The sequence below is a fragment of the Saccopteryx bilineata genome, chromosome 2 (assembly GCF_036850765.1).
Source record: "Saccopteryx bilineata isolate mSacBil1 chromosome 2, mSacBil1_pri_phased_curated, whole genome shotgun sequence".
In the NCBI taxonomy this organism is placed as follows: domain Eukaryota; kingdom Metazoa; phylum Chordata; class Mammalia; order Chiroptera; family Emballonuridae; genus Saccopteryx; species Saccopteryx bilineata.
Window position 1 is genome coordinate 344,213,710 of NC_089491.1, and position 13,120 is coordinate 344,226,829.

Genomic DNA, 13,120 nt, shown 5'->3' on the forward strand with positions numbered 1-13,120 from the left:
TCTTCCCCATGGTTCACGCTGTGCTTTGCCAAGAATGAAGTTCAAACCTCGGCGATGCGGTTTCTGCTTGTACCGCTTCATTTCCTTCCAAGGTCCCCAGGGGACTCCCTTCCAGGTCCATTGCCCCAGCCTTCCCTCTTGCCCCAACGCACACTTCGCAGTGCAGACTCACTCACTTGCGGTCTTTTCTCTTAAAACGAACATAATGCCGTATTTCTCTTTGGAACTTTACCAAAACATACTTTATTTTAAAGCAGTTTTTTTTTCCTTTGGGAATGGGGGTAACCAGAAATTAAGGGCTGATTCTTATTTTAATACATCTTGAAATGCTTCTTGTTATGAGCCAAATTGTGTGTCCCCCTTTTCCCCAAATTCATATGCTGAAGTGCCAATCCTCAGTAACTCAGAATGTAACTGTATTTGGAGAGGTCTTTAAATAGGTGATTAAATTAAAATGAGGCCAATGAGAGGTGGGGCCCTAATCCAATATCACTGGTCTTTTAAAAAATATTATTGAATTTATTGAGGGTGACATTGGTTAGTAAAATTACATGGATTTCAGGTGCACAAATCTATAATTCATCACCTGTGTACTGCATTGTGTTCACCTCCCCAAGTCAAGTCTCCCTCCATCACCATCTACAGTGTTCCTATAATAGGAAGAAACACCCGAGATGCTCATACGCAGAAGAAAAACCGTGTGAGGACAAATCAGAATTGTTCATGTAAATCAGTCTATCTTTGTCAACTAGAAGAAAATCCCTCAGGAATTCTCACTCAGCCAAATGCAGGGGCTCCTTCATGCCTATGCTTTCCAATTATGGTCTAACAGGAAGAATCGCTGGCTTCCTTCAATTATTTTTAGTTATGAGTTAAACTTATGTGCCCCATATATTCTTTCCCTGGAGGCCCTCAAGAATCTAGAAAGGATTAGCCACACTCTAATTTAGGAATAGAAATGGATAAATCCACCTGTGTGCCTTACTGGTGTGAGTCACTGGGGAGGTTGACTAAGCCCCTATTTAAGATGATCCAGAACAGGTGTCTACAGCTGTTTTAAGAATGAGTACTGTGGTGGCCATGAAAAGGGTCCGCTCACATCTCCAAATGCAGAGAGTGGGTTTATAATTGACAGACGGCCCCAGCTGGTGGCTCTGGAATCCTGGGCGCCAATGCCAAGCTGCCCAGGGGCGATTAAGTGTTGTGGGGGTATTAAGATAGGCCCATTCCTGGGAGACATGGGGCTCTTCTTTCTGATGAGCGTCTTTGGCTGGAAGACTCCCCATTGGCTTTGACTAACTGAGACCCGCACTGCAGTGCAAGCCGTTCTCTCCTTTGCTCCCTCCTTCACAAGGTTAAACCGATACCACAGTCTGATGGCTCTCTCCCGGCACATTTGATCTCATCTTGGCTTGTGTGGCTAACACAAGTACTGCTATAATTATATCTCCTAACATCAAAACACTCAAGTTTATTCATTAAAACTGTGTTGTAATAGGAATAAAGAGCAAAACCATTAACTTGAAAATATGTATGCAAGACTCATTCACTGCGTTTTTCATTCTCTCATGTGTGTATGATAACCTTTGTTCAAATTATAGCATGGGCCATCTCTAAGGGCAGGTGCCTGCCTGCCTAAGTAAAGCAATGAAGCTGAAGTTTGCTGCTTCTCTGGGCAGGTGGCCAGCCCTAATTCAGAGTTATAAAAACCTTCATATTAATTTTTTTGATGTAGTATTTTTGAAATTAACGTGGGCCTGCATTTTCTTATTGGTTCATAAGTATGTAGAATCTATATGGTAGGAGCCCACAATAATCCAAGCACAGAGGCTGTCCTGGAACCTATCACTGCCAAATACAGGGAGAAAAATAGCTGAACAAACAGGTTATGATGTTTGGGCAAAGTGGCAAAGAACATACTAAGGAGAATGACAGAAGGATAGAAGTCTTCTGACACCACCTGGTCTCACACGAGACTAAAACTTAGTAAAACTGTCCAATGCGTTGGAGTGCAGGAAAGCTGACAGCTCTGATCTTGAAATGATATTGGAATAAGGACGAATATTGTGTGCCTTCTTGGGAAAGAACACCAGTTGGCAATCTTCACGCATCACCCTATTGTGCATTCATTCACTGAACAAATATTGAAAACCTGCTAGACAGTATAGTGAATCATCAGACCCCTGGTGAGATCAGGGGCAGACCTTGTTTTCTGCGGAACACACCTGCGGAAACGAGGTGAAGTGTGTTTGAAAGGTTGGAGGATATTAAGTGTGGCTAGAACTAGAGAGGAATGGGGAGATACGAGGAGCCTGGATGCGTCAGGGGGACACGTGAGGGCTTTAGAAGCCATTTTAAGGGTTTTGGTTGGACTGCATCTTAGTTGATATGAATGAAGCCACTGAAGGGTTTTTATTTGAGTTTATTAAAAATATTTCAGAGTAATACATGCACAAGGTAAAAAAAATTAAATAGTACAGAGGACTCAAAATGAAAACACAGCTCCCCAGCCCGCCCCTTTTAACCCTAGTCCCATTCCCTAGAGGCAACGCATTTAACCATTTCTAGTTTTAGATCTTCTGTTAACTAACTTCCTAACATTAAATAATATGTTTGAACAATAATTTCTTGGCTTATTAACTTTAGACAATCTTTAATAATACACCATTACAAAAGATAAGGATTTAACTTACACTGTCTCCACCTTTCCTTTGCCAATCCTTCCCCAAATTTTTGACAGATACCATTTTCAACACTTCTGTTGGTTCTATCGCTTTGCACAATACACCAATCCTCCCTTTCTTGTTCCTCTGTATAGACTCTCTTTTCTCATCTCCACTTTAAATATATAGGTAGCCCTACTCTGCCTTCCACTTCTCTTTTCACAGTTAATTCTCAACCTCTTTCTGCTCTCTTTTCCTTAATTATCAAGATCACTTAGATTTCATTTCTGAATAAAAAATTAAGCCTTTCATGTTTTGTCTATAGGCTGATCAGAACACTAAATACCAATAAATATCATCTACGTTATTGTAGCTGTGTAAATACTGTTTAATGAGAGCCAAGGAGAAACTAAGACATGTTCTTCCATGTACATCCAATGTCATACCTGTGCCACTTGCAAAGAAATGTACCTACCGCCAATGTCAAATCAAGTCTTTTCTTACATTCTGATGAGTAATTTTTGTTATTTCATAAATGGACTTAAATTCCTTGACATACTTTTCTTTTCTGTTGATTAAAGAACATATGTTCTTCATATTCTCAAGCACTGAAGCTTCTCAGTGGTACTATCTATGGAATAGAATGCATGTTCTTCCCAGGGAGCCCAAGACTGCACACTCAGCTGAAGTGGGTCTGTCTGCTGGAAAACTGTCACTCTAGTCTAGAGTGAAACATCTAGATTGGACAAGGATCACTCTAGAGTGACACATCCTGGGTGAGGTCCATTGTTTTCTGGATTTTGTTTCTTCTTTCCTGGTTCTCATCCTCATTTTGCAGAACTTACATAATTCCAGGTACTTCTTCAGTAAGGTGCAAAGAAAGCTTTCACCTAATTATAATTGGTGATTTTTTTTTCCTGAAAACTTGCATGTTAGAAAATAACTTTATTTTGACATGACAGCTATGGAATCCTGGGTACAAAATTTTTCATAAAGTATGTGAAGACATTGCTCCATTGGCTTCTAACTTTCAGTGTTGCTGATGAAATATCTGCTGCCGCTCTACTTCTTATCCATTTTTTAGCTGAGCTAATTATGACCTAATCTTATTTTATTTTCTCTGGGCATTTTTCATATCTTTCCTCTATCCTTAATTCCAAAATTTCATAAGATCGAGTCTTGGTGTAGGTTTTATTACAGATTCCTGAATCTGGAGACTTAGTTGTTTCTGTTCTTCAGTCATTTTTTTTCTTCACTTATCCTTTCTGTTTTCTCTTCCAGACACTCCTAATGATGAGATACTGATTGTCTAGGTCTCTTGCCATTCTTCATATTTTTTATTTATTTTTGCTTGATATCTAGGAAGATTCCCTCAACTTTATTTTCTAGCCTGTCTACAGAGCATTTTTGACAATCTTATTCTACTTTCAAAGAGCTCTCCTTCCTCTCAGAGTTCTTCCTTTCTTTGTAGCATCCTGTTTCATTTTAGAACTACACCTCAGACACCTCTGAAGATATAGTATCTTTTAAAGATACTTTTCCATTTTAACTGTTTCCTCCAGAATTTGTTGTAGTTTTCAAATCTCTTTAATTCCAATTGATAATGTTTTCTCCCCCCCCCGTTCTCCCTCCCACCCTCCCCCACCCCTCTAATGCTCAATGTCTAGGAGTTCCTAGTTGACCATTTGTATTTAAGTATCAATATCACTGCTGACTGTTAGAGAGGAGTTGGTGTGGGTTTCCTCTGCCATTGAATGGTTTGGTCTGTTTTTCCAGTAAGCTTCTTCTATGTTCTGGAAACACTTGGTTACTTGAATCTTGAGTGGCATCTCAGCTGTCAGTAGAGAATTAGTTGATAGGCTAGGGGGTCCCTTATTTCCACAAAAAGAGAAATTCCATTCTGGAGCACCAACTCTTGCCTCTCTCCCTGGGCAGTTTATTCAATTCCTTTATGTAGACAACAAGAATAACAACAACAACAACAACAACAACAGCAACAACAGATTTTTCACTGGTACCAATAGTTGACTGCCTGTGTTCTATGCACAAACAATGGGGCAGGATGGGATAGGGTTCAATGTTATAACTGGTATAATTCTTTAATAGTTAGACTTTCCTGGTGCCCATGTCTCTCTGTTGTTCAGATCAGCTTATGTTCTGTCTGAAAGGTACCTTTGCTCTTTCATTTCTTCTCATGCTTCATCCACTTTCACTCTTCTGGAAATGTGTTGAGGTCTTTTTCACTCATAACCAAATGCCTTCGGTTTCCTTTTGTATTTCTTGACTTTAATTTCAGTGGGGCCTGTAGAGGGAGGGGAGGTAAACTTACATGGTTAGTTCATCACCTTAAATTCCAAGTACCACTGGAAGGTTTTAAATAGGAAGCTTTACATTATAAAAACATCCCCGGGACTGTACTGCTAAAAATGGATTAAAGAGGGCAAGACTAGATATAAATATTATTCTAAATGACTGAGGATCTAATTTCTCTTGTGAGAATATGCAATGTCAGGGACTTTAGGGAGTCAGGCACTATACCAAAATAACCCATCATTTAAAACGCAATAAGCTAATAGAATGCCTTCATGATACCCTAGAAGGAATGACCGAAACCTGAATAACCTGAGACCTAAAAAGACCTGGCTGACAGTATAGGGATCATCCCAGCTCTGTCTATTGAAAAGCACTTCAGGAGCCTACCTCAAATTCTTTCTTTGAACTGGAGTTTAGGATAAACAAAGAGACCTTTTATTCTGATAAAATTGGATGAGGGGTAAGCACAAGCAGCTAAAGTGAGGGCAAGTAGGGACAGAAAGGTCCCTCTGTTTTGCTGGTTGGTATCTTTGTTTCCTCATTTATTTGGTTATTTAAAGCACTGTGGTTACTGACACCCACACTGTAATCTGAATGCCCGTGTTCAAATCCCAGCTCTAGCACTTGGTAGCAATGTAGCCATAGGCACTTCACTCGCCCTCCTTCAGCTTATTCCTAAAAAGGGAGTGGCGAGTTTCCATCTCATGAGGTTATGGTGAAGATTAAATGAAACAATCTCTATAAAGGAAACAGTCCAATACTTGGTACATTCTCAACACCCCACTAATTGATAGCAACTATTTTAAAGGTTGAACAGATAGTCAACATCTATGTTTAAAGCACTTGAATAAAAATAGTCATGAAATAAGGGGAAATGATTCTTTGAGCTATGACATAAAAAAAATCCAAAGAAAAACATTATCTCGGTCAAATATTATCATCTATACATCCACCCAATTTCTAATAATAGTGCATTAAAATAACTAAATAAAAATAAGTGAGCTATAAAAACAATCAGCAACTGGCTGAATGTACACAACAGTAATCATAGACCCCCAATTCTAGTTGAAACTACAAAGAAATAGGAGCTTCTGATACAATTAGATGAAAATTTAAGAAAATCTTTGAATGTGTTGCAATTAAATGAAACTCGAGTCAGTTATATCTAGTTCTCTGGTTCCAGAGTAAAGATTTTTCTATCTGTGTGATCTTAATCTGCCCAGCTAGTTAGTAACTCTTGACAGTGTTAGAAATCTGACACTGAGGATATATAAACACCATCACTAAGCCAGATGCCCACTATTTGCTAAAGATAAGCACCCCCGTGGAACTGTTCTGGGTTTTCAAGTGACTTCCATTCTTGATTTTAATCAAAGAAGGAATTCTATATGAACAATGGACTTGAATAAAGAGACCAAACCCTAAGTAGCTTTTAAAACCCTGAGAATTGGCCCTGGCCAGTTGACTCAGCAGTAGAGCATTGGCCCGGCGTGTGGAAGTCCTGGGTTTGATTCCTGGCCAGGGCACATAGAAGTGCCCATCTGCTTCTCCACCCTTCCCCCTCTCCTTTCTCTCTATCTCTCTCTTCCCCTCCCACAGCCAAGTTTCCATTGAAGCAAAGTTGGCCCGGGAGCTGAGGAGGGCTCCATTGCCTTTGCCTCAGGCACTAGAATGGCTCTGGTTGCAACAGAGCAACGCCCCAGATGGGCAAAGCATTGCCCCCTGGTGGGCATGCTGGGTGGATCCCAGTCAGGTGCATGTGGGAGTCTGTCTCTCTGCCTCCCCGCTTCTCACTTCAGAAAAATACAATAAACAAAACAAAACAACAAAAACCCTGAGAATTTAGAGCCCTTCCTTTAGGTCATAAAGAAACCTACCAGACTCCTTCCAGAGGCTAGTGGAGGAAAGCTAGGAAGGCACAGGATTAATTACCCTGTATCTATAAAAGCCACCTGAGAGTGAAGTCTAGCTCTCCAATGATCGTGAGTGAGTTAGATAATGCTAATGGCAGCTGACATATTCTCTGTACCTACTAACCGCCAGCCACTGGTTCTAATCACTTTTAGAGGCACTAAAATTTAATCCTCACTATAATTCTATGAGATAGATCCCACTTTAGAAGTGAGAACATTGAGGCACAGAGAAGTTAAGGAACCTGCCGAGTCATAAAACTAACAAGTGGAAGAACCAGGATTTGGACGCAGGAAGTCAACCGTGAGAGATGCTGATCTTAGCCTGTAGGCTATGGGGGGTGGTCAGCTCATTATCTTTGAACCAGCATAAAATGATGCAGCCCCTCAGACGGCATGTACTGTGTTCACGAACCTTCTCGGAATGACCCATCTGAGTCTTTGTGACAACCCCGTGGGGCAGGAATTTTTATCCTCATCTCATACACAAAGAAATGGGAGTACCGAGAGCTAACCCTAGCTATGGGCTCTGTTTCACTGTTTCACCAGACTGCTGTTCATACTCTTTGAAGACTATCCAGGACACAAAAATATGAGTCCTCTGGGAGCTCATGGTAGATTTGTGTTTCGGTCTATGGTCAGGGTTTTTGGAAAGAAGCTCAGAGAGTCTAGGTAAGAACCCTTCTCTATAGGTGATGGGGCATGGTGGTGAACCAAGGGCTGGCCCAGACACAGAGCCAGGGCCCTCAGAACTGGCCCAGATAACGTCAGGAGGGAGTCTGACAGCTGAGGAACCAGACTCATAAACCGAAGGCCTTGCCCCTGAGAAATTCTGATTCCACTTTCTCACTGTGTTCTTAACCCACTTTCTAGAGCTAGAACTAAATAATAAGATACAGGGGTCATGAGCCCAGTGGACAAGGCTGGAACTCTAAGAGACAGAGATTGAGGAGTGAATCCCCATCTCTGCCTCCCTCCCCAAACCTTTCTACCTGCCACCTCGCTGGGCACTCCTTACATCTGTGTGAGGAGGTACAACTTCATAATATTTTCCTTCCATTCAGGCAGATAGGCCAGGCTGGTCGCCACTTCCTTCTGGATTGGCCACGCCCAGGCCTCAAAGAAGGGAGCCAAGTTCTTCTGCACTTGGTGGGAGAACATCTTCACCCACAGGTTCATTTTGTCAACATTGTCTGTGGGCAAGTTGGTCTGGTTCCGATACTCAGTGAAGAGGCGGATGAATGGCTCCCACCCAAAAGCTTCCTGGAGCTGGGAAGAGAAGGAAGGTTGCAGGATGAGACATCTGGTCTACCACGGGAAGCTCCAGCAAACACCTGATTAGGTGCACTTAGAGCATCGACCACACTAGTCACGTAGCTCTGATGGACCCTCTCTCCTGTGTTACCTGCTGGCTTCATGCCCTACTCTCTCATATTCTAACAAGGGCCTCTTGGCTAGCAGAGCGTGGCACAAGGTGGGCACTCAATCAGTGATGACCGTGGTAATAACTGCAAGGATTGTTATCAGTGTTTACCACCAATATCATTACCCTTATGTCTCACTAGATCTGAAAGTGGTGATAGGGTATTATTGCACAAGGATTTAAAATGGGCTGAAGCAAAAAAAAAATCCTCATATCTTTCATATTTGTAAAAGTGAACCCCAATATTTGGGGAACTCCTAGTCTTATCGTGACATAATCCTCCTTAATTGTAGGCCTTTGTCAATTTGCAAGCTACCAAAATGGCCTCTGGGGCGGGGGAGTGAGTCCGGTAGAAGCAGACTACATAGTTGAGACAAGTCTAATTTTAGGAAAAGGCAGCCGCCCCAAGGCCGTTGGAAATGTCCCCGTAGGCTGGGTTACAGAGCTTTAGGGAGAACTAACGTCCCTAGAAGAACGTCAAGGTTATTGCACACATGAGGAACTTCTGTCCCTGGGGTGAAGTGGCCCCAGTGACGAGGTTCAGGAGAGTCCTCGGCAGTGTCATGGTCATCCTCATGGCCGTGGGAATGAACCCAGAGGAGTGCGAGCAGGTGGAAGGACCAGAATACAGTGTGCTTGGCCAGTGGTGGGTTCCAGAGTTCAAGGTGATGAAACTCTGCACAGGGAGCTGGGGGCTGACCCAGGGATGTGGGGAGGTCTGGGGGCTGGGGCCGAATGATGATTCAAGGCAAAGGCAACCTCCATGTCCACACCAGGGGGGATCAATCTTGGATTGCCTGTAAGATGGAAACTGAGGCACAGCCAAGTTATAATGAGATGGCATACTCATCTGTGGAGAAAGAGCAGGTCCTCTCCCGTAGATGGTGTGTGTCTGGGGGGGGGGGGGGGTGTCTGGGTTTTGATAGCTATTAAATAGCCCAGTTCGGGTTTAACTGCACCTTTCTCAGTACTTTCTATCTATTCTCATACATCTCTTTAGGCTCCGGGGTGTGGGTGGGGCTGAGGCAGTTAACTCCACTTAGAGCAGGGGTCCCCAAACTACAGCCCACGGGCTTCATGTGACCCGCTGAGGCCATTTATCCGGCCCCTGCTGCACTTCCGGAAGGGGCACCACCATCTCATTAGCCAAAAGCAGGCTCATAGTTCCCATTGAAATACTGGTCAGTTTGTTGATTTAAATTTTCTTGTTCTTTATTTTAAAGATTGTATTTGTTCCCGTTTTGGTTTTTTTTTTTTACTTTAAGATATGTGCAGTGTGCATAGGGATTTGTTCATAGTTATTTTTATAGTCCGGCCCTCCAATGGTCTGAGGGACAGTGAACTGGCCCCCTATGTAAAAAGTTTGGGGACCCCTGACTTAGAGTCATGCAAAATGATGCACTGAGAGGCACCTTCTAATAGGACCGTGACAACTGGGCTTTGTCAGGGTCTCCTGAGGCCTAGTGTGGGAGGCAGGTGTAGTGGGGGGTCTCCTGGGCTACAGGTGTGTCACCTGGCGATGCTGCTCTGGCTCCCCCACGGCAGGGGTTTCCCGGGCCCTCCGCTGTTACCCAGTGTACCTGTAAGTATGTTTCCAGTGCTGTCCACGCATTCCAGTTTTTCACGTTGGGACCCTTGCTCAGGTAGATTCTGACTCTCTTCTCCCGGACTGGGGGCCACAGGGCGATGTTGGCACGACCTCGGGGGATGCCCAGGACCGTCTCGTGCACGTACACACACCACAGGTTGCAGGTGGCCTCGGTGGTGTGCGGGGGGAACTCCCACTCCTGCCGCTGCTGGTTGCGGCCCAGCTCGTGGACAGGGCCCCAGAGCCCCTTGGTTCTGATGAGCTTCTCATTGATGAGCTCCTGCACCGACTCCAGATGGCACATGATGGGGTACCCCGCATGCATCCAGCCTGCGACACAGAGCAGGGGGGAGAAGGGGTTAGCACGCTCCCCACACGTCTTCCAAAGTTCTCTGTTTTGTGTCTCCCAAAATACCCAGTAGCCCCGATGACTTCTGAACCCTATATGGCTCAGATGGCCACTCCAAACCCAGACCCCCCAGGCTTTCCTCCTTTTCCTCTCGCCCTGTGGTGACGCCTTCACCCTCACTCTGACCTGAGGCTGTGTGCTCACAGCACGTGATGCAGGTCACACATCGCTGTTCCTGCCACTGTTCAGTTTTTCTCTTTTTCTGAGAGTGCCCTGCCCATGTGAACCTGTGTCATTATACTCTTTTCTCAGCATTAAGGACTCACTGAGGGTGTCCCCCTTCTCATTATTTAGATGTGGAGTTGCTCCCTTTGACATTACTTTATAGGGATCATCTATATAACCCAAGAAAACTGGGGTCCTGAGCAATGCCCATGGTTCCTTAATTTCTATAGATACCCCTTCCCTCAATTTTTTAGACCACTTGGCCCACTGGTAAAAAGCCATCAAAATGTCTTCCTCAGTGTGCTGAGGGTACACACAATGTGTTACTTAACCATTCCATAATTGTTGGAGATTTAGGTAGTTTCCAATTTTTTTGTGAAAGGAAGTCACTGAGTCTATGTTTTTCCAATTACACTTTTGCTCTTTGGTTTAAATAGCAAGGCTTACATCTCATATGTCTTGCTGTAAAAACCTTTTTACCCTGCTGGCCACCCACCGCATGGCTGTTGGAAGAAAAGAAGTCCTTCAGGGGCAGCGTGCGCAAGGGGCTGCTTCGACCAGGGCACCCACCTACTGAGATCTGCACGTCAGCGACAATCCTCTGCGGCAGCCGCAAGGGGAAGGGCTCCGCCCCCAGCCGTGCCACCGCCTGCATCACCTCGTCCCAGAGGCGAAGCAGCGGCTCCGGGTTCTCCAGTGTGCGGAGGTTGGCGGTCGGCACCGTCAGGATGATGTTGTCCGTAGCCAGCTCTCCCCAGGGACCTGGGTTCTCCTGAAGACGCCTCTTCCACTCCTCCTGTGATGTCTCCCCTGCGAAGGGAGGCCAGGGGCTTGAAACGCCCTTTTCCAAACCCCTCATTACAACACGTAACTTGAACCCCAGGAGGAGAACACTAAGGTCATGATCAACCACGTCCCCCTCTCCATCCTTCTTCTGTGACGCCCCCATGGATATGGTTTGGTCTATCTCCTTGGCTCCAAAGCTGAATCTAAGGAGGCTTATCTTCCTCCCATCCTCCAATCCGACTCTCTCTTCCTGCACCAAAGGACCAGTGACCTCCTCACCCCAGCTCTCCCCTCGCCAGGGTTCACGCCACCACTTCCCCTCACCCAGCTTGTAGAATGGGGCGTGCACGGCGCCCTTCACGGTGATGGGCACAGAACCCAGCTTGCTGCTCTGAGGCACGATGATGTAGAGCAGGCCGCCCCAGAGGCAGGTGATCGACTTCGTGGGCTTGTCCAAGCAGCACCGGTTGATAACCAGTGGGCCTCGGAACAACTTGCTGGCCCTGGTCAGGTCGTCAGTGTGGCAGCCAATCTGGACCTGGAGCAGAGAGACCCCCCCCGCCCCGAGTCACATCAGGGCATGTGCAGTGGAAGGTGGGCTGTACGACCCCAGCCTCCCTCCTGTATACGAGCCACATGTGCTAACCCTATGAATCGCATCATTCCTTAGGTGGCATGGACTGAGTCGTGTGTAAATATCCTCCCAGGGGAGTCAGACAGCTCCACTAGGGTGATGCTGAGACACTAGTGTGAGGGGTAACAGGTGTTCCATGGTGGGGACTTTAGTGTTGCTAACGGGATGGAGAGGGTCCAGCCTTTGCTGACTTGAGAGGAGGCCCAGTGGGGCTGATTCAGTTCCTCCTGATCTCCAAGGCCCCCCTTCCTGAACAGATGGAGTGACCCCTGTCTTTGGTGGAGCCCTGGAATTGTTCTCTGGGGTTTATGCTATCAAGTTCCAGGATAGATGCAGACACAGAGTAGGTTCTAACTGTCACAGCGACTCTCGGGAGAGACAGAGCAGTGTGGCAACCTAGTCTGTGTGTGTATGTGCACGTGACAGCTGAGGGGGGGACGGGGCCAACAAGGAGCAGTCTTTGGCGTCTGAGGAAGAAGCCGGAGTCTGGAAGGCCTTGTGCTCCTGAGGGAGAGGCGGATGGGTGGGAAGTGAACTGAGGCTTGCTGAATTCCACTGTGTGCCAGGGGTTCTCCCACAGGGCATCTTTTCAGTCACCTACTCCATGACGTCAGAGGAACACACAGAACTTCAGGGTCAGAAAGTGCTTAGGTTTGAGTCCTGGACTCTGACATATACATATCACGTACAGTTGTCCCTCGCTGTATTATGGTTCACTTTTCACAGTCTCACTGTATTGTGGATTTTTAAATTGTATATATTTAATTTTGTATTGCGGATTTTTTGCTATATCACAGGATTTTGCGATATATAGGTATTTTTATATATTTATTATTTTAATTATTTTTGTGGTAAAATAAGCTGTAGTGCCCTTCTTGGCTGTGCAGTACATTCATCTCCATCATCGTCACCTTCATCATCATCAGTACTGCACGGCTAATTCATCAGCATCTTCATCATTCAAGTTATAGTATATTCACTGGTGAGTACCCACATAGAATTTTATATGTTGTTAAAATTGTGTAAGTTTAAGAGTGTAGAAAGTGTTTAAGAGCATAGGAAGTGTTTATAAGAGTGTGGGAAAGGTTAATAACGGTGTGGGAAAGGTTTATGAGTGTGGGGAGGGCTTATAAAGCTTTAAACTATATATAAATAATAAAATAAATATAAGGTTGCTACTTCGTGGATTTTTGCCTATGGTTCTGGAACCTAACCCCGTGATAGACTAG

The 13,120-nt window shown here is 44.9% G+C and overlaps 1 protein-coding gene across 4 annotated transcripts in view; it reads right to left on the minus strand.

The window, feature by feature from the left end:
* Window positions 1–2,407: 2,407 nt before the first annotated feature.
* Window positions 2,408–13,120, minus strand: part of TCAF1 (TRPM8 channel associated factor 1) — a 38,614-nt gene continuing 27,901 nt past the window's right edge. For all 4 annotated transcript variants that reach the window (XM_066262505.1, XM_066262508.1, XM_066262504.1 and 1 more), the window contains 5 exons: window positions 11,582–11,795; window positions 11,042–11,281; window positions 9,890–10,227; window positions 7,905–8,155; window positions 2,408–4,965 (listed from right to left, as the gene is read on the minus strand). In XM_066262505.1, the coding sequence (XP_066118602.1) occupies window positions 4,956–4,965; window positions 7,905–8,155; window positions 9,890–10,227; window positions 11,042–11,281; window positions 11,582–11,795 (1,053 nt within the window). In that variant the 3' untranslated portion in view covers window positions 2,408–4,955. The remainder of the gene's footprint in view (window positions 4,966–7,904; window positions 8,156–9,889; window positions 10,228–11,041; window positions 11,282–11,581; window positions 11,796–13,120) is intronic.